Source organism: Homalodisca vitripennis, chromosome 2, assembly GCF_021130785.1.
Source record: "Homalodisca vitripennis isolate AUS2020 chromosome 2, UT_GWSS_2.1, whole genome shotgun sequence".
Classification (NCBI taxonomy): domain Eukaryota; kingdom Metazoa; phylum Arthropoda; class Insecta; order Hemiptera; family Cicadellidae; genus Homalodisca; species Homalodisca vitripennis.
The window spans coordinates 101,318,873-101,340,728 of NC_060208.1; the positions used below are offsets into that span (position 1 = coordinate 101,318,873).

The following is a 21,856-nucleotide window of genomic DNA, read 5'->3' on the forward strand; positions in this document are numbered from 1 at the left end:
ATCAGCTGATCTATCCATCCTGTCTATGTTCGAAATGTTTTGAGTTTGGAGATATGTGTTTAACCTGGCAATTAAAATAAAGTTTCATTTAAAAGACTCAAACTTTACAATCAATACGTGCCTATAATTCGTTATACATTTTTAATATGGCAGAAGGTTTTAGCGATCTCCGGCAGTTATTGCGTGTCAAACAAAAGAATGCCGCTGATAACGAATGTCAGGGCAAAAGGTATGAAATTATATCAACTGGTATAATTGTTTTAAAATTAAAATAATTATTGATCATTTAACTTTATTATTAGTAAGGATATTATAAATATGAATTATTGAACTTACTTCTAATTCATTAATAATTGTCATTGTTTCATATGATATCTTGGGATACTTCTCATGTGTTAACTAATGCAAACTAATAGTATGGTTGTAACATGTTCTATTAAATGCACCTTTTCTATTCAGATTCATGAGTGGACCTTTCTATTGGTCTCAGTATCGAACAATTGAGGAAGAGATAGCCCTGCTAGATATGATCAAGACAGGAATAAAACAGAAACGCTTGTTTGATGACGCACAGTGTACCAAGATTGAAGAGAAAATTGATCGTGTTGTTGAACGAGCAGAGAAGGGAAAGTATAAACCCTGTACTGTTGATCGAGCACCTTTGCGAAACAAGTAAGGTTTAACATTTTTAACTTTAAATGACTTTCCACAATTACGTAGTCATTTGGCTTTCTCCTGTAGTTGAAGGGTCAGTTACAGTAGTTCTATAAAAACAATTATTGTCTATACTATTACTTTTTCACATTAAAATTGACAAAGTTTTCATGATGAGTACAGTATTTCAGGTACTTCGGTATTATCCAGCGTCCACTATTTTTGGAAGAGTTTCTGCAGATCAAAAAAACTACATTATTAGAAAGACCAGACTTTATTTGACTTAGGCTACTTTGAAAATCACATTCTTTATGACAATTTGGTCTTGTTTTCTGCCTCTCAAAAGGAAGGCCACTCTGTCCCTATATTCTACTTGTCATTACGGAATATAAGTAGGTATTTTTGTTTTTGTTTTTTTTTCCCCCTTGGGGCGGCCTACTGCCATGCACTTAGGCCTAAGCCTCAAGGGCTTTTTGCGTACCTCGGAAACACACCATGAGGCCTACCAGTCTATAATTTCAGCAGTTCCACAAACCGCCGAAAACAACCTATCAGGTCCTCCTGGGGGAATTCACCACCCCTGTCCAAACTACCAAAGATGGCATACTGCTCGCCTGCTATTGAAGGGCAGTCAAAGAGCAGGTGCTCAGCAGTTTCATCCTGCTCATTACACATTCTGCAGAGCGGATCCTCCTGAAGGATGCTGACTCTGTGAAAATGCTTCCTCAGGTGACCATGCCCCGTGATAAGACCAATAACCCGAGAGGACATTGATCTATTTAATGAGAGAAGGTCCGACACCACCCTGGAGGAAGGCGTCTGTAATACCATTCTGCTCATTCTCAAGCCCGGATGCAACCTCCACCTTCTCTCATGGTCCGCGTGAACCCATTTCGAGACAACCCTAGAGGATTCACACCTTGGAACACCGCAGAACAGTTGAGGGCCCGTCATAATTGTCGCTGAGTCCCGGTTGGCCAGGGCATCAGCTCTTTCGTTCCCAGGGATCCCCTCATGACCAGGAACCCAACAAACGGTCACATTGTTAATTCTGGCAAGGGAGGAAACAGCTTGATAGCTATCCCAAACTAGTTTGGATTTGATCATACAAGAGTCCAGCGCCATCAGTGCTGCCTGACTTTCCGTGAAAATATTAATCCCTTGACCTTAATTAAATAATGGTCTGTTTGTATTTCAGAATATTTAAGTTTCTTGATTTTATTTTGAATATAATGTTACAAATCTTATTATGTGATAAATCTTATTCTTATAGGTAAACTTAGGCAGAATCTTGTGGACGAAGGAGTAGGATTCTGCCAAACGACTTTCTTAGTATTTTCATTTGTATTAAACAGCTGTAATGACACTAGTGAGCTTTGAAATATGTTAGAGTCATTAGCATTGCATTGTTTAAAATTAGATTGATGGGAACCATTACAGCCCCATTTATACATTAGTTCCATACTAGTTCGTTCTTTGGATGACAGACACTCAAAAACATCATGTAAATACTTACAAAGCCTAAACGACGTGTGATAGACAATAGACATTAGACAATAGGCTTTATTTGTACATTCTTAGAGAATTACAAAAACAAAAGTATAATTCAGGGATAATACATGTATAGTTTTAAGTGTCAAGATTCCATTGAGTTTTCCAATTTAAGAACTCTTCAATTGTGTAAAATGGATGATGCAACAACCATCTTCTTAGCTCTCTCTTCATGGCATTGCTACTGCTCTGTGATTTGATGTGTTCAGGCAGGACATTAAAAAGCTTGGATCCCATATACCATGGCTTCTCTGAAAACAGTGCCGTTCTGTGTACTGGTAAGGTAAAACTGCAGCCCGGCGGGTGTTATGTGTGTTCAGGTCCCTACCCCTTGTCAAGTTTTTATTCTATGCGTAGTACATTATCACTTGAAGTATTTATAGAGACACCACAGTGATTATGTGGAGCTCAATAAAGGCATATCTACAAGTTTCTCTAGGCTGTAGACCAGCTAAAATGCGGACACACTTTTTTTGAAGAATAAGGGTTCTTTGTAGATTTGCTTTACTAGAGTTGCCCCATGCTGAAAGACAGTAGCTGGGGTGAGACCCAAAAACGGCATAGTAAGCGGTAGTTGCTGTTTTTAGATCACATAAACTTAATTCGGTACTTTGGGATTATACCGACCACACCAGTATGAAGAACACAAAATATAAATTTATAGAAACAAACATGATAGAACGAAAAAACAACTGTTTAATTATAAAATTACAAACTTACAAGTGTTTCCAGGTATTGTGATCGGTATCGTTGTCGCTTTTATCTTATCTTTCTCGAGAATCCCGATTACGGGCCGCGCGGCATCACATGATTTGCACGGTACATAATTGCCTTTCCATTACAATTAAATTTATATTTCTGATCAGCCCCTCTAGAATTTGATATTTTACTGATAGGTACTATCTCGAGGGATGTTTTTCTTTCGTCGACATCAGCGCGGGCTTCGGCAGCACCTTTGGGCGTTCCTTTATTTTTATTTTTTTCGGAAATGAAAAACTGATAACTTTGGTGCGTTGTAGCGCTCGAACTATGAGAGTGGTAGGCAATCCACGCACACCAGCTTGTTCCTCACAAAACAAAGGAAGGGATATTGATGCACACGCACTCCTTTTTCATCATTTGCTTTGTTGCCGTCAGCTACAAACATCGCCATTTCCATGTTTGTAAAAAAAAAAAATAAATAAAGGAACTTGGAGCGATCACCAAACTGTGAGTTATTTTTTTGTAGTTGCCACAATAGCATTTATTTACTCCATATCTTATGTTAAAATAACGTACCAATTATTAAGATGATTGGACATTTATTTTAGAAGTTATAAATTTTAATGTTTCAAAAAACAGGTTTTTCCTCCAAAATTTTAAAATCACAAAAAAGTTCATATTTTGAAAGATTTTATACATAAAGTAATGAAAGTCACACCAAAATACTTCGTTTTCACTGCGTTAATGGGGAAATATATAGAGTTAGCCAATCTGCTGTTAGTATAGGGACACCAGTAATATATCACTTTATGTGGGGTGTCCCTATACTTTGTGGCAACACTGTACTAAATTACCAATAATAGCTATTAAATTGGTATAAGCTAGTATGGAATAAAAAGTACTTACTTTGAACAGTGGTTTTGTGAAGTTTGATTGAAATCAGTTCAAAAATGTCAGTGCTACTAGAGGTTTCTACAGTGTATATAAATATACACGTGCAGTAAGAATAACAAAATCATTGTGAATTCAAAGCTCAACATGCTTCTGTGGGTGAGAGGGAAGGATTATCATAAATAACACTGCACCTCAGGTTGTGACAGGTTATAAGCCTCCTACCGCATCCATATCAGTCTAATTATTACTGTTTTAATTTTATCCCTTTTGGCCACGTTTTCTAGCCATACTCAACTGTGCACCCTCCCAAAATCCCATTTTGGGGAAATCGGCAAAGTTGTAATAGTGACTAAAAAGTTAACTTCTATTTCATAGAAAGCTGTCCTGATAGACTCGTATTCGATATATATATATCAGATGATGTTTATACTGATTACTGATTGATATAGAAACAAACCTGGTTTATATATATATTGAATACGAATCTATCAATTATATCAACATATCTATAGACATTATAATAATCTTATTTGAAATTAAAATAATTAATATAATACACGTAGTGACATAATAATAAACATAAATAATGAAGGAGCTATAACAATCAAACAAACAATTAGAACTGGTAATAGGAAAAATTCATCATTATTAATGAAATGATAATAGCATTACAAACATTAATTTATAAGAGAAAATACGAAATGTGCGTAACTATTTATGTTTACTCCTGTGTAGCTATGATTAAACGCTTTCAAGAAGTTGTTGAAAGTATGCTCTCTAGAAAACCGTACTTCTCTTCTCTACAAATACCCACAGAGATGATCTGAAAGCAGGTCAGCTGATATACCACTTTTTAAACTCCGTTTCACGATCCCCCACAAGCTTTCGAATGTCTGTTATTGTTTATAAAAAAAATATGTTTATTATATGGAAAAGTTTTTAAAATTCTACACAAGTTACTTATTGTTAAAAAATCAGTATCTGTTGGTTCAATATTGTTATAAAGTCAACGCTACATACATACACCAATCGGATAATAAATCCAAAGCTATCTGGAACACCATAAACAATGAGAGGCAAAGAAAGGTAGGATCTGAAACTACTAAAATAGAAATATATCATGACGGAGAACTGTTGACAGATACTGGAAGAATAGCTAATTAATTTAACAAGTATTTTGCAAATATAGCTAAAGAAATGCTTAAAGTAAATAACATAAACGATGATTCAGCCCCAGCTACTCAACATGTCCAAGGAGTTCTAAGAAAAATTCTAACAACTTTGGAACCAACTACAGGTGATGAAATTGTACAAAATTCTATCCAAAATTTAAACAAGGTGGCCCTCAAAACATTGCCAATTACAGATCAATCTCTCTCCTCCCATCAGTTCAAAACTTATTGAAATGTAATTCTTATTAGACTCTTAAAGTCTCTAATAAGACAGAACCAAATCACAACTGCAATTATCGACCTAGCTGAATATATAATTGACAATATTGAGATCAGCAACACCATCACCAGCTTATACCTTGATCTCAGTTAAGCCTTTGCCTTGGACATACGTATATTGACTAAACTTTAAAACTTTGGTATCCGACAAACAGCACTCAGTTGGTTTGAAAGCTATCTCAAAGGACGAAAGCAATTAGTGGCACTGAGGGAAACAACAATGGACTCACACAATCGGTACAATCTCATCCCCTACCAGCAAGAAGGAGTTCCACAAGGCTCGGTCCTTGGACCAGTTTTGTTTATTTTATTTATAAATGACTTTCCAGAGCACTTAAGGGAATATTGTCAAATGCAGATGACACAGTTCTGCTTGCAGCAAATAGAAATACTGAACAACTGGAAATTAACACTTACATAGCTTTCAACATGGGTCAAGAATATACAATGAAAAACGATTGGAGAGAACCAAGACACTAGTACTCATGAAGCCACGAGAATAGCATATCACGCATTATTCGAAAGCCACCTCCTTTATGAAATTGCAGTCTGGGGGTGCTTCTTCAGGTGACAATCTCCACAGAGTTCTGGTAATGCAGAAAAAGCAATAAGGTTAATGGCTGGAATAGGATCTAGAGAGAGCTGCAGAAACATTTTCAAAAACTGGAAAATATTGTCAATAACATATATTTACATCCTAAAAACCATACTTTACTGTATAAGTAAGGATCCTCCAAAACAAAGAAATCTACACTGCCATTACACTAGACAAGCAGGGGATTACACTCTACCAGTCCATATAACACCATTGTTTGAGAAAAAAACCGTCATATGCTGGAATGAAACTTCAATAAGCTACCAGATCATTTGAAAGACAGCCCAGGATCTATAAAGAGTAACCTAGGGTGTTAGCTGCAAGGCCGTAATGTAGCTGTCCGTCAGCCTTGTAGTAGTTGTGGCTGTCATCAACAGCTGTGCTTCTCATATACATTCACTGTCGTGTGTTTGGTCTTTGTAAATATATATATATATAATAACTATATTTGTAAATACTGAAGATTTTTATCTCAAAGAATAACAGTTTTAATTGTTCATCTGAGAGCATTTTTTATTTAGATTAGTTGTTGGCAAAGTGCAAGTTGAGAGAATGGAGAAGTGTTATCAAACACAAACTTCCTAAATTGTGAGTGTGCTACCTACTGGTGTTGGAGAAAGCAAAGAAACTTATGTAAACAAACCTTGATAACTTCCAATAGTTGTAATAAATAAGCTGTAAACCAACCATAAGGCCTACATAATTTATTACTAATTTGTACCTTTGTATAGATGTATAGATGATCCAAATTATATCATATTTAATAGGTTATAATTAATGTTGAATTTTCACTTGAAATTTTTGTTCAGGGTGTATTTATATATCTACAATTATTTCGTCAATCTATCATTTAATTGTTTTGATGTGACATGTTTGCATTATATTGAGCTGTAATTTTGAAATATTAGATATTTCTTTGGAGAGGGCTACACATATGGGTCACAGCTGGCTCGGAAGGGTCCTGGGATGGAACGACTCTATCGTCCTGGCCAGGTAGATCCGATTCCCAGCTGGGTTACACGGCTTGTCATCAACCCTCTTGTGCGGACAGGAATCATACCAGAGGGCTTCGTCAATTCTGCAGTTATCAATGATTATCGTCCTGGTGGCTGTATTGTATCGCACATAGATCCAGTACATATATTTGACAGGTAATATCAGCATCTACTACGTTACTAATAATATTAATTACTCCCTCATCTGATCAAGAGGATAGATTTCAATCTTCGAAACGTTGTGTTCTACATTTGGTAACATATAACGATGGCAAATGTCAAAAATCCTATTTACATCACTTATTTTCAAAATTACAAAAACTAATGGTTTTATTATTAGAGGCGGTTTTTTTTTTTTATACAACAAAGCTGATTTTATTCAAAACGTTACAAAAGTGAAACATTTGTTTAATATTCTTAACTTTTAGACATAGTGTGGAATTTTAATATAACTTTGAATTATACTAGACGATATAAAAAGTGTTAAAACATCTGTTTCGTATCTTCATGAAAGTAAAATGGAATTTTGTGTTTGTCCATCTCCTTGATTCAACATTTAGTTGTTTACTTAATTCGTGCTAGTAAGATTTACTTGTGTTCAAACATTTAGCTATGGTTTTACATTTTAATAACTTTTTATTTTCTTTTGGTATGTAGTGATTCATGTAATTATTAAAAAATACAGCACTTCAATATCCAATAAATTTTGTCAGGGAGTAATGTTTAAAATTGTTTTTTGTATTTTGCTTGTGTACTTCTTCTTAATGTTGCATTTGATATATTCATGATTAATTTTATTGTCTTTTGTATAGTTTTAATTTGTGAGTTTATTTTTCCACATTCTGTTTTAGCATTAATTGTATATCTTTGATTAATTTTATATGTACATCTTTTGACAAGTTTTTCATGTAGTGCTAATTAAATTTTAATTTTCTTAAATGTATATGAAACTGTAAATAAATACTTCAGCTTTAATTTTGCTTTATTTAATGTACTCTTGTAAATCTTTTTAATATCCATGTTTTGTATTTATCAGTGAAGTTTCTGATAAAGGAGACATTGGTATCGAATGGCCTAATAAAATAAATTGTGTATAAGTACAGGTTTTTATAATTTTTAAGTTTAGTATTTTAGATTTCCATAACATTAAACTTTAAGAGCCAGTAATTGATTATGTTAATTTTGGTAATATTCAAGGGGCAACTATGTATGGTACTGTTTGGTACTGGTGTCTACTTATTCTGCAGATTGTGAATTAACCACATTTCAGTAACTTACCGAAATCTGTTTATTTGTCGTCAGGACATCTTGAGGATAAATGAGCTTTTTACTTACAGTTTTGCATGCAACCTCACAGAAGCCTTGCTACGCAATACTTGGCGTACTCTTATCTTGCTTTATATTGCTTTTTTTGTAAGTATTATATGCGAATGTTGAGTTTAGCTCCAGTTTACCTTCCTCTTATTGCAGCATCTGAAATCTTTTCCTAAACTCAACATTCACAATTAATCAACCCTTTGTACCATGGCTACGGGTGCAACAATTGTATGGTAAAAAAATAATGAAATGGTAAAAATAAATATAAAGAAATAATGAGAAGCAATTTCTTAAATATAAAACTTTGTCTCATAAAAATAAATTAATAATGCTAGTTGCTGTTTATATGATCACATTGTTCATGGGTTATAAATTAATGACAAATTATTTACAAACCAGGAAAGATCACAATTTCAAGTGTGAACGATCTGAATGAGAAAATGGCTTGGCTTATCAACACGACTGTCCCTTCCCCATCACTTTAATTTTTACAGAAATACATACTATTGTTGCCAATTTACAACCTAAAATAACTGTGCCACACATCAGTGCTTTAAGTTTCTCAATGTCTAACTGGTGTTTTTTTCACTACGATTAGTTAATAAATAAATGTGAAAGTGAAGATTTTATTGGTTGCAATTCAATGTATGGACATACCAGTATAGAAATATCGATTTTAAGGGTTTATATGTTATAAAACAAAATGTATTCATGGTGAAACCAATTTTTTGGTGCATTATAAAGAAAAATAATTTATTTTTTTTTTGTTAGTCTAAGTGACCCAGTACGTCATTGATTTGAAAGCCAACAAACCAAATATCACATAGTTTTGGCATTCTAAGTTAGTGAATCCTCAGCAAAAATGTAGATTTTTATTTACTTTTTCCATTCTAACATTGACTGGAGTACAAAACATATTAAACACAGTGCTCTATTCGTTCATAAAAGTAATTTGTTATAATTGAACTTAACCATATAACAAATTACAAAGGTTATTGTGGTCACATGTATAAGTGACCACATCAGATTTTGTGTAACAGGCAGAGGGTTGTATGTCGTGGATTGGTCCGTCGGCGTGGCATGGCTGTTTGCTATCAGGAAGAGCTGTTGGCCATTGGGCAGGGTAGATTGGAACATATGTGTGATGCTCAGATAGTGTAGCTAATAATTTTGTTAGATTTTCTAATGGCCTTTATGTTTGCTCAGGGTAGGATAATTTTAAGATACAGGTATGACAAGTTAAGATATGGATTAGGTAGGTTAAAATATATGTAGGATAGATTAATTCTCATATGGTACAGTTATGGTTAGATAAGTGTTATTTTAATTTTAAACCTAAAGCAAACAGGTTAAGTATGATTGTCATAATGCATAACTACATCTAAATATATGTTGGTCAATGAACATTTTTTAAAGTTAATGCTTAGTTGATGATGACCATCATGTTATACAGTATTTAACATTTGATACATGAAAGTGTTCAACAAGTTGTATGTTTATATAAAGATTAGATCTCATCTATAAAATAATGTTGTATTTATTACTAATAGTTTAATTTTGCAAGAATAATCAACATGTTGTATAAAGTTTTTTGGTTTCAATAATATTTATTTACTTTGTACATATACAAACAATACTGTGCTGTATTTACTTTATACTATATATTAGCACTGGGGTGGTATTAGCAGATGGAAATATCTGTACAGCCTGCCCATATTCTTTCTTTATGGCCTGTGGCAATAAATAGTGTTGGCAATGTGATAAGCTGCTTATTTGTTGAGCTAACAAAACAATAAGAATATGATTCCATCTATTTGGTTATTTCAGTCAATGTAGACAATCAAAAGTTTCACTTGACAATTATAAATAATAACTTAATGTAGCGTGGTTATGATGGTTACCAAATTTGTTAAGTGTTTTTTTAGGCCAATTGTGTCAGTATCGTTTATGAGTGACTCGATGTTGAGTTTTGGATGCAAGTTCACCTTCAAGCCGATACGAGTGTCTAAACCAATCTTCTGCCTTCCTTTGGAAAGGGGCTGCGTCACATTGCTCAGGTCAGTAAGTTTTAAAATGTTACTTGGAGGCATTATCGAAACATTTTAATAACATGGTAAACCAGAAAAATATGGCTAAACGATTTAAGGTTAGAAATAAAGAAAATATGTAATTACAATTATTGCTTAATGGCTTGCTGAGCACTACTATCAAGAATGGCTGGGCCAGTCTGGCAAATTATTTTCTTAGTATATTCATAGAAATCCAACAATATTTGTATGAAGAGAAAAGTTAGAAAAGTTTCTTAGAATATTTTAGTTTCCAAGTTAAACTGACACTATAAACAGCTGTTGACCCTTCCAACTGAAGTTCATAAAGAAGTTAATACATTTCCTTATATATTAATACAAAAAAATTAAATATAAAGTGCTTGATCATTAGTGTGATGCAGATTCAAAGACTAAGTTACTATCTAACTTCACTACAGATTATGTAACACAAATTTAAACCATTCATTGGAAATACTATTTAAACACTGTTAAAAGTCTACCTTGATGAACACAGCTGTGAATGTTTGCACATAATGTAGTCGAAACTGGTTGGGTTTCTCCTCAATGTAGTATGAAATTTAAAGTTACTTAAGGAAAAATCAGAGGAATGGACACTAACGAGGCCTTAAAGAACCATTCTTTTCCAGACTACAGTTTGAAACACAATTTTTATCATATAAGACCTATTTTAAGCTATTACTTTTAAATGAACCATGAATTTAGTAAGGCTGTCCACTCTTCTCTTATCTTGGAAGTGGATTACATGTATTGGAAGTAGATGTTTTTTGTCTGAAGTTATTTACTTAAGACTACATATGTATATATTGTTTTGGTCGGAGCAAAAAAGCAAAATCAGCAATAGCTATATGCCCATATTTAGTAGTAATGCACCTTTGTGGCATCAGTTGTTCAACCCCTCCCCATATCACTATCCACCCCTTCCTGTCGTTGACCAGCCAGCTCCGTACTATATAACATACATTAATTTATACCTCACATACAAGGAACCAAGCTTTGAATTAACATACATTCAGTGTATTTTTTACTTTGTTGTTTTCTTAAAATTATAATGATATTTCTTCAATAATCTACTTCAGTTCTAAAATTTGTATAATTAAACATATAATCAAACTACAGTAGTTCTATTTATCGTCATAAGATTATAGACAACTTAACAATAGTTACAGTGAAAAATAAAACTTTGGATTTAAAAAGTTTCTGTTTGAACTGCCTATAGCATACCTAAGTAGTGATTTTCTTCTAGCTTGCCTATGAGCAAAACCGTCAATTACTTCATTAAAACTTACACTGTTATGTCTGATTCGATGCAAAGCACCGACAGATCAAATGTAAATATTGTAAATAATTAAAAACAGCTTCACAGCAAGCAATTAATTTTTAGACATGCCTTTGTAGACCAAGTACAGTATAGTAGATCTTCAAATGGTTATAAATGCAGTATATTAAAATTATTAAGACTTCTTTCGCAGTCCAAGGCGCGAGCAGCCCATGTACAATCATGGCAATACCGCTCTTGGCAGTCTGGTAGTCGGTGTGATTCATACAGCAGATCCCTGCTGTGGAAAATTAACAAAATCAGTGCAATGAAACTGGTATTAAAATTTAAGTTTATAATAGTAGTTTTCAAAATTATACGTCCAAAATAATAACTTGAAAAACCCCATAACGTGACCAAAGCCGAAAATTTTGAATTTGCATGGTCAAGAATTCAAATATAATTTGATACTTTTATTCATGTTATTCAAAAATTACATAGAAACATTAGTTTGACAATTTCAAAGTTGCATTTTGGTTGCAAACACCAAAAACTGGAATCTTCTTTGTTGTTATGAAAAAAAGAAGTAGAAGGTATTGTATCTAAATTATTTGCTCTGTATACCTAAATGGAAAAATAAAAAAACTATTTTTTCAATTTAACGTCCGTTATTATAGCTCCACTAGTTACTATTAGTTAGATCTTGGTTATGTTCTTACTTGGGTATCTATACCTTTTGATCTGAGAGTAGTAGAGCAGTAGATAGCGTGGTGGCGGATCCCCCTAGAACAATAACTGTTCATGTACATAAACCTATGTACGTAGCGGTGCGTTGCCCTTATTCAGACTACCTTATGACTCATATAAATCTTGACTGATTATAATTATTTTTATGCTTTCTAAATATTTCATTATATGAACATTAAAAATTAAATTTAAAAGTTTGCCATCTCTCAAATCTTGCCACCCTATGTGTGAGTACAGAATAGCACGTGCTTAGATATGGGCCTGAATATAGCACCACATAAATCTTAAACAGGAAGAGTACATGATTACAAGGGCCAGAAGTAGATGCTTTTAGACTGAAATACATTTCCGAGACTTATCTATATATATATAAAAGCCAAATCCACTGACTGACTCTATCACAAAATTTCCATCGCTAAGAAACAGTTTTGAAAATATCACAGCCTATCTACAAAATAAATGAAAAAACATAAGGACTTTGATTACAATATTTATCACGTTCATAGTTGTTAATACAATATTCAAATTAATATTATAGTATATATACAATAATAAACCTTTTTAACACTTGAACCTAAAAGTACCGAATAATGAATTCTTAGAATTTGAAATGTACATTGTACGAAATAAAAAATACATCAAGTGTTAAAAAGGTTTATTATTGTATATATACTATAATATTAATTTGAATATTGTATTAACAACTATGAACGTGATAAATATTGTAATCAAAGTCCTTGTGGTTTTTCATTTATCATTATTACGGTATATATTTATCAAACCCTTTTCGAGGCTACATCTCTAATATTATAGTTATTGATAATGGATGATTTAAAAGGATAGGAGGATTTTGGAAATTTGTCATCGTTATATATTACAAAAATATATAACACTGTGTTATACTCTTTTGTAATATTATAGTAACATTAACATAATATATTTTCATTCTCAAGACGAATGTTTTTAATTTTTCCATAACTAATTGTAGAAATTGTAATATCATACTACTATTATTACTTTAAATAAATGGTTAAACTTAATTTGTATTCTGATTATAGTTAGAAATAACAAATAACTCAGTATGATATAAATGTGAACTTTAATGATGATAAATTAATTGACATACAAGTTTGAATTTTGAAACAAGATGGAGGATACAATAATGGTAAATTTTTAAATACAATTCTTAATTTTTAGGGCAGGGTGGTCGTGCTGGCTTAATGAAATAGAAATATTGGGTATTTTTTTTTTTTAATAAAAGATATTGTAATTTTGAAAAATAATTGTTGTTAGATTTTAATTATATTAATTTTGAATTATTAGCCAAATCGAATGTTCCTGGGTTTTATGTTCTTCCAATGAATCACTATTAAACTTAAAAGGAATTTTCTCACCCAATGTCTGTCTTCTGCTTCTTTGTACTTCAGTGATAATAAGAATTTAATAAAGTAACCTTTCAAATACTGCTGAATAAATGTAACCAGTTTCTTTATAATAATCTTGCTTCACTTCTTCCAGATCCCTCTCTCCTCTCCACCTTTCAAATATCTGCTGTCTTCACTCTTCAACAACCATCCCTGCACACTGTATCACTGACTTTAGTTCACTTTATAACTTTTGAATTTTATATGTAATAAGGTGAATTTTGATTAATTTTGATATATTTAATTTTGTATTTATTATTGTTTGTATTAAAATTTGAGACAATTTATAAATAATTATTCCTTAATTATTATTACTAGCAAATTTCTAAATTAAATTAGGCCTAAGTATTGAAATGAATGTGAGATGGGCGTATGAAATGAGTCATTACAAAATTTACGAAACATCACAGAATTGTGAATGAGTATTTTTATCATCACAAATCTATAGAAGTGAATCTATTTGGGACATTGTAAACATATCCATTATACATCTTAGGTGCTAATTAAGAAGTGGTTTTAAAATGTTACAGGTTAACCACAGAATTTCATGAAAAGTCTTGATTCTTTTGATTACAAATTTTATAATAATCATACATTACATTACCATTTGGTATCCACATGAGTCCTAAACAAAGTTTATTCATGTTTTTAAAACCAATTGTGAAAATCATGATATTGAAATGAAAATTGCCATCATAACAAATTAAGTTAATCAGCTCTCTACATTAAAAAGTTTTGTAATGATTCTAAGAAACAAGGTGGTAGATGGCTGTCCTCTTTGTCTTGCCCAATGTGTTCCTCAAAAGAATCTAAGTCTACATAATCTCAACCCAACAATGTTTTAATTTTCTCATTGTACTAAAAGTTTAAATTTTAAAATCTATATAACACAATACATTATTTTTGTAATGTACTGTTTTATTTCATTATACTACATACAGTTTTCAGATAAAGTTTTCTCTGTTACACTGTTTTTTTGGAGTGCAAAGTTATTATTTTCTATAAATTTAAGTCATCCCAACTATGGCCTAAAGTCCAAGCCTGATTCTTGCAAGTCTACATGAGGGCTCATCTCAAAGGTGAACTTGGGGCAGAGTTTCCCAATTGAAGTACATTACATGCAAATAATCTTCAATGGCTAAAGGAAAGGGTTATTAGTACAAAAAGACATGGTGGCAAGCATTAAGGGGCCAACTTCCTACTGAAATAGCGAAATATCAATCTGTGGACTCTGTTGTAGAGTTAGAGGTCACAGTTCACTGCCCTATAGTTTCTCTACACATTAAATCAATATGGGATTCCACCTAACAATCTTAAGTTGAAAGTTGGTGCTTCAATAATTCTTCTGCATATTGTAATTCCTCCAAAATTTTGTAATGACACGTGAATACAGGTGAAAAATTATGCAGAAAAGTTATTGTTCATCAACTAACTAACTATCATCATAGGCTGAGGCACAGGAGAAACAGATTTTCTACAAAGAATCTTCTTAATTTCATCCAATTACCACAGTTTAAATGGATGTAATTTCCTTTTAAGGTATTTCATCATGACAATGAACAAAGTCCAAGGTCAGTCTTCGAAAGTAGCAGGAGTGGATTTATGGATTGACTGTTTCTTGTATGTGGCCTGTTCACGAGTAAGCTTTCTACAGGTGAACAAACATTGTTTATCAGGAGGTTTTAATAACGTCTATGTTTCTTTACCAGCAGTTCACTATTAAAAGCCCTATGTTCCTAGCTGTGTCATTTAAAGTATAATTTTATCTTCTCAAACCAAAAGCTATAATTACACACGTAATTTTAGTGCTATTATACTATTATAGTGAAGCATGGATACTTTTTAATTAGTATATATATATATATATATATATATATATGTATTTACTTTATTAGGGTAACAAGACAAACTCAAGTGTGGCATCGTAAATACAAACTGGAAGTAAATCTAAACAACCGGAATGAAACACTTTTTTACTGAAGTAGGCTTCTTAGCCTATGTATGCATATATTATCTTCTTGGAACAACAATTAAAACTATGGGAATAGAAATATCATAACTGAAAGTAGATTACAACGGCTTAAAATAGATACTTTTTGGCCAAAGTAGGATTCTAATACTTACATTTTCCTGATGCTTGGACCACTGAAATTTTAGGTAAAATATGCCATTTAGGTTATAAAATGGAATGAGGATTTAGGGTGTACAATAAAACCACGTTTAACCGGAAAAAGGGGATAGCATACAGCCATTTCGAATAACCAATTTTTGTATCAAACAAATTACACCTAAAAATTACCTATGAATCTAAATACCCTATTAGAATGAGTGCGCAGGGAAAATGAATTGCATACAAATGATTTCTTTAAATTATACTGGGACTTCTGGCAGGAGCAGGGAAGAAGACTAATAGCAGCAGCTTGGAGGCACGCACTGTAAAGCAGAGTGTAATGGTGGGCACTGGTGTTGTGCAGGGAGAGGGAGGGTGGCCTCCATCATATCTAGGAAACGTTATACGTCCAGTCAGTTGCTACAGCAATACATCACGCATGCGCTCACTCTGTCAAGAGGTGGAAGGTTAGCACAGTGTTCTGCTGTTAAATATAAACTACTTTGTTCGGTTATTTATATTATGTACGAGTTCGATTAGCTGGGGTTTTACTGTAAGTAATCCGTTAATTAATGAAATTAAATAATATTGTTTAAAATCAAGTTGGCTCGAAAAATGTTGATTTTAAGAACTAATGTTGTTTTTTTAGTGGGTTTGCTGCAGATGAGATAACACATTGCGTGCGACCTGAAGACACAGTTGCACGTCGTGCCGTAATCATCCTGCGCAGGTTAGTGTTGGGTATGTTCTGTTACAGTAAGTTTAATATTACAAACATTGGTATAGAAATAGATTGTTAAGTTGTATTTACACTGGCAGGAAGTTGTGCAATTTTTTTGTCCGACAGTAAAAGTTGCTAGTTTAAATAGATGCAAGAGCTCTCAAGAGCACAGCCGCAACAAGTGTCAGACGGTTATACACGAGAATTGGAAAGCAGTGTCAAGCAGTAAAACGTCTAGTGTAAACAGATAAGTACTGTGAACGGTGTCATGACTAGCATTGGACAGTTGTTTCAAGAACTTATAGAAGAGTGTCGGAATGTATAAAAATTGCAGAGATATGACTGTTGTCTGTGGATAGAATTTGCATTGACCATCCCAACAACCAGCACCGGCAGCTGTCACAAGTACAGTTCGTCTTTCCTCAGAGTTGTTATTATTTTAGAAATAATGAGTTAATAATGGCTTAAGGTAACTTTTGAGTTACCATCAATATTAGATTGTCTGAAAAACACGTTGCTTGACCCAAATTATCTTGTAGTATCTAATGTACTCACTATTTCCAACTGTTCTAAGTGGTGGTACACTATAGTTTCAAGTTTAATAGAGAAACTGTAAACCAGCCTGTTGGTCTTAGAATTTGTAAAGCAAATAAAATTACTAACCCTAGTTCTGGTATCCCTATGTGTTTGTGAGCACTATTCAATCACAAGTAAAATTATGTTTATGAATGAATGACACATTGTTTGTGGTAACCGTCTAAACTCAAGACTCCTAAGTGTAAAATTCAATTGATTTTTATGTGCCCATTCACGTTTGAATGAAGGGTGTTAAAAAATGCGATCTTCATCGGTTTATAAAGGTATGATGTAAGATGTAAAACTGAATCATCGAACTCATTGAGAAATTCCTTTTGATTGTATTGGTAACAAAGTAATTGCTTCTAGTATGAATACTTTTTGTTTTGTAACCTATCTTGTAAATGCTTACAATAAAACATTTCTGGCCAGTGACCATAAGCGAATGTTGGGATTGCAGCACTCATCTGGATGAAGAGGTAATGAAAAATAGTTAGAAAATAAACTTTGTGTCATGTGATACAGTCGTTATAATTCAATATTTATCCCAACTGGGCTAATGCAACTGATTACACAAATTGGTGAGGAAGTGCATCATAGCAAATGAAATCATGTCCAGGAGGTAACCTACACATGTTTGTTTAAGGGTGCTGCCAACTGCTCCTCGTTTGGGATGTGATGAAGACGTCTTATCATCTGTTGCCAACGACTCAGACATCAATGGCCTCTCAAGGTGGGATTGAGTTTTACCTATTTGTAATCAAATGTGCAAAACATTTTGGAACATCAGTGATATAAATTTTATATCTTAATACAGAATGGGAGTAAGGTCACCTTCCACCATATTGTTGTGGTATAAAACATGAAGCTGGAAACCTCCATTCTCTTAAACCTAAAAGATCTATGTAGTTTATTTATTTCTAAAATAAACACCAACACATTCAAAGGCAATCTAACAGATTTACCTACTAGAAAAAATGTGTTATGGTTTAGATGTGTTTTTGGTATAGGTCAAAATTTTACTTTAGAATATGTACATACTTTTGTTCATAAGGAATGATAATATACTCTAAGTTGAATATTCACCGTTAATTTGTGTAAAACTGTATGTCTATAATTTAATTGTACAATATGACAATGTCACCTGTTTTTATAGCTCTTGCGGTATTTGTAAACGTTCATTGTGACAATGAAATATGATGATAATGATGACTGACAAATATGTATTGCAACATGTAGTCTACTGATGGTGGCAGTTTACTGGCAGGTCAAAGAAAGGGTCTTCAAGCTCACCATCGTGCAAAGGTGACCAGTGCATTTGGGATCTGACTACTCATGTGTATATTTTACAGTTGTTCTCGTTGGTTATCTTAAACCTAGGGTGTTTGAGCTGAGACACATAATATTGGCCTATCTCTGCTGGTATCTCAAAACTTTCACTGTAATTATTGTATTTATTAGTTTATTTGACAAGTGTGATAAGACCGAGTCTATTGAGAGTATTTTAACTTTTCTCTATAGTTTACTGCTGATGTTATTTAATTAATGCTTATTGACTCATTACTGACTACAAGCCATTTTTACTCCATTCCATAAACCTCAAGTCAGAGATCCGATACACACAGTCTACACCATACTTGTACACTCCTTTCCCTCCATTATTACAATAGTTGTTTTTGTCTTTTATGTATCCTGGCAGACCATGTAGCTTGTAATATTGGTAAATGTCATTAACTTGTTATCAGGCCTGAGGACAACAAGAGACGAGGCCGCAAACGGTCAGTAGCAATTCAAGCGTATGAGGACATGCCCAAACGTGCCAGAGCAGACTCGTACAACACTGAACCTGATCAGACCAGTCCTTTGAGCGATCCAGATGAGAAGTTAGATGGCTGTCAAATTTCTTCCACTACTTAAATAAACTCTTCACAAAAAAACCATAGCTGGAAATTTAGTTTTTTAAAGAAAATTGTGCAATAATATGTTATCAGTCATAATTTGTTCTGCAACATGTCAGAGCCATAATTTAGTCATTGACATTTTCTAGATGACTGACTGTATTTCTTTACTGTTTAAGTGCAATTTATTTACTTGTTTGTTAAAATGTTTGCATTAACTTGCGTGCAAATGTATATAATATTATATGTATAATGTTAAATTTAAAATCAATTAGCTTCTTGATAAAGAATTTCACTTTTCATAAGATGTTAAGTTTTTATTTAATTTCAGAGTCATTAAATTGGTTTTATCTTGTTTGCAATCAATGTCAAATATTTGTGTATCAAACGGTTTAACACTTATTTACATAATTTTAAAACAAAATCTGTAATATTTTATCAGAATATATAATGTACAATATTTAACTATGTTAGTCTGATTGAAATGAAAGATGCTTGTGTAGGCCTTAACACGAATACTCTTATTGTATGTTTGTTAGGATTTTTTAATAGAAATAAAATATGTAAAAAATAACAGTTGTAATGTGTACTTGTTCTAAGTAATTAAATACAGGAGATAGCAGAGTTTATTTTCCCATCATATTTATGTCTTTTTCTAGAAAAATCCAGTATTTGTAACCTATCTTATTTGTGCAATACAAAGTTACCTAAATATTGTGATAAGAAATCAAGTACATTGTATTTTTGTATGTATCAAAACTTCTTTGTTAATAATGTGAGATGTAGTTTAAATATTTGTAAACTTAAGTATTATTGTATTATTATTACCTTGTTCAAGGAATTCTTGAAATTAATGTTAATAAGATAAAGTGTTGATACCCTTAACTTTTTTACTATTAACGGAGAATAATGTAAAATGTGTGATTATTACAGCTTGTACTTGTTAGTTCTCTTTTGCTTATAATTCGTAATGTTGACTTATTTGGTAGTTACTTGGATTTAAGAATTTATTTAATGGTACACTATATTTGTGTTGAATTGGTTTTTTTGTATACATTTTATAGCAACCGAAAAACTACTTTCAGTCCTTAGTGCACACACATTGTTGTTACTTTTATGTCCTTGTGTATTATTTTCTAATATTAGGTTTTGCTTTTGTAAAAACTGTGCCTTACATAATACATTTTTAATTTTAGAATTCATTTTGAGATATTTATGTCTTTGAATTTTCAAGTCATAGGTTTTGTATCAATAATTAAGGTACATGAGTTGTTTTGTTTTAATGTGTATTACTATAGTAATAGTTATATATATATTAAAATTTGTTGTTTATATTGAATTTGTTCTTTTCAGTCCTACTCTTCCAGTTAAAGAAGTTTGAAAAATCCATGATAAATTGCTAATTTATTTGAAAGTGTTTGTCTTATGATGGTAAAAAACATACAATATTTTGTTTTCAATAAAGATATCCCTTTTTGGGACTCTCCAAGTAAAAAATAAGTGATTTGGAAAATGTCCTGTACATGTGTTTCACCCATCAAGCTCAACTTTGACTCATTTTTGACCAAATCTGGCTTGTCGTTAATATCCATCAGGGACCAGGTCTTATATGGGAGCTGGAGAATTAATGCCATATAATTTTCTATATAATTATGAATGAGTATTGACCATTGTCCTTTCTTTATATTTTGGTAAAGTTTGTTTTTCAGAATTTTTGTCTTTACAAATATGAAATTGCAAAGTTTTTTACAAGTATACTCGTATTGTTTTCAAATCATTAGCACAGGGCAAGAGATGTCATGTTGTTTGATCAAAATAACCCTTAACAGTGGGGTTTTGTCATAAATTATAACAGGGAAATTCTAGCCCTTTGCCATGTACAAATGTTCTAATATCAATTGGTATTCTTGATGGCTGTTCAATGGTTCCTCTATTTGGACTGTGACATGCTATATTTATTTTTTATTTTGATATTCTGAGTTGGAAGCTTTTCACACTGAAGATCTATTTCTTACTTCAAAAATGGCTTTATCTAATTGAATTTGTTTGTAGCTCTTGTACTTAGCCTTGACCTTTCTTATACACTTACATATCATGTCTGGGCCTGAAACAAGCATATATAATCCTATATTACATATGAGAAATCAGTGATAAAGTTTGTTAAAATCAGTACATCCAGCAACATATGTTCATGTAAAGAGAAGGCATTATACTGGAAACAAAAGTACCACACTAAATACCCTAACTGCTGAAGTACATTTAGACATGACTGAAAGAAGAATACATAGTAAACACAGCAGAAACATATTTGTTAGGGTAGGAATCGTAGACCATTCACTGAGTATTGAAAGTTGATGCTTTGTCCACCACTGCTATGACATGGACAAACATCAAGAGTTCCAGAGAATGGCTGCTTGGGAACTCAGCCTGTCAATATTGTAGAACTCTCACTTACTACGTGAACTTTCACTAAGGTTTCTCTCTCAAACTGGTTCTAACTCAAGAGGGTGAGGCCTCACTCTCAATACTCGATGAATGGACAAGCATATTCTATTTAAAAAAACTCCTAAGTATAGTTTGAGACCTTATTAGGCAAGGCATCCATATATTTCTGACATTCATAGAAATATCGCTGCTAAAGGTTATGTTGAGTGAGTTCAAGGTATGAGTGTATTACACACCACATAAATACCACCAGTGTTAAGTATTAATAACCAAGAAGTCCAAATTACATAAGTTAAACAAAATTACATACTATTAATTCCAAGTGTATGTAAGAAGCAGTAAATATTAATTTATAAAACAATTTCAGCAGAGAAGTTTGACGAATATAAAAAAGGACTACAAACAAATCATGGTACATAATTAACAGGAGGGCTAACCGATATATCCAAAAG

At 32.5% G+C, this 21,856-nt stretch overlaps 1 protein-coding gene across 1 annotated transcript; it reads left to right on the forward strand.

Annotated features, from left to right (window-relative positions):
* Positions 1-20,291, forward strand: LOC124354458 (RNA demethylase ALKBH5-like). The gene is made up of 7 exons (XM_046804917.1): positions 1-229; positions 460-672; positions 6,756-6,998; positions 10,085-10,216; positions 16,414-16,494; positions 17,708-17,794; positions 18,807-20,291. The coding sequence occupies exons 1-7, from the start codon at positions 147-149 to the stop codon at positions 18,976-18,978; spliced, it is 1,011 nt and encodes a 336-aa protein (XP_046660873.1). The 5' UTR covers positions 1-146; the 3' UTR covers positions 18,979-20,291.
* Positions 20,292-21,856: the final 1,565 nt, after the last annotated feature.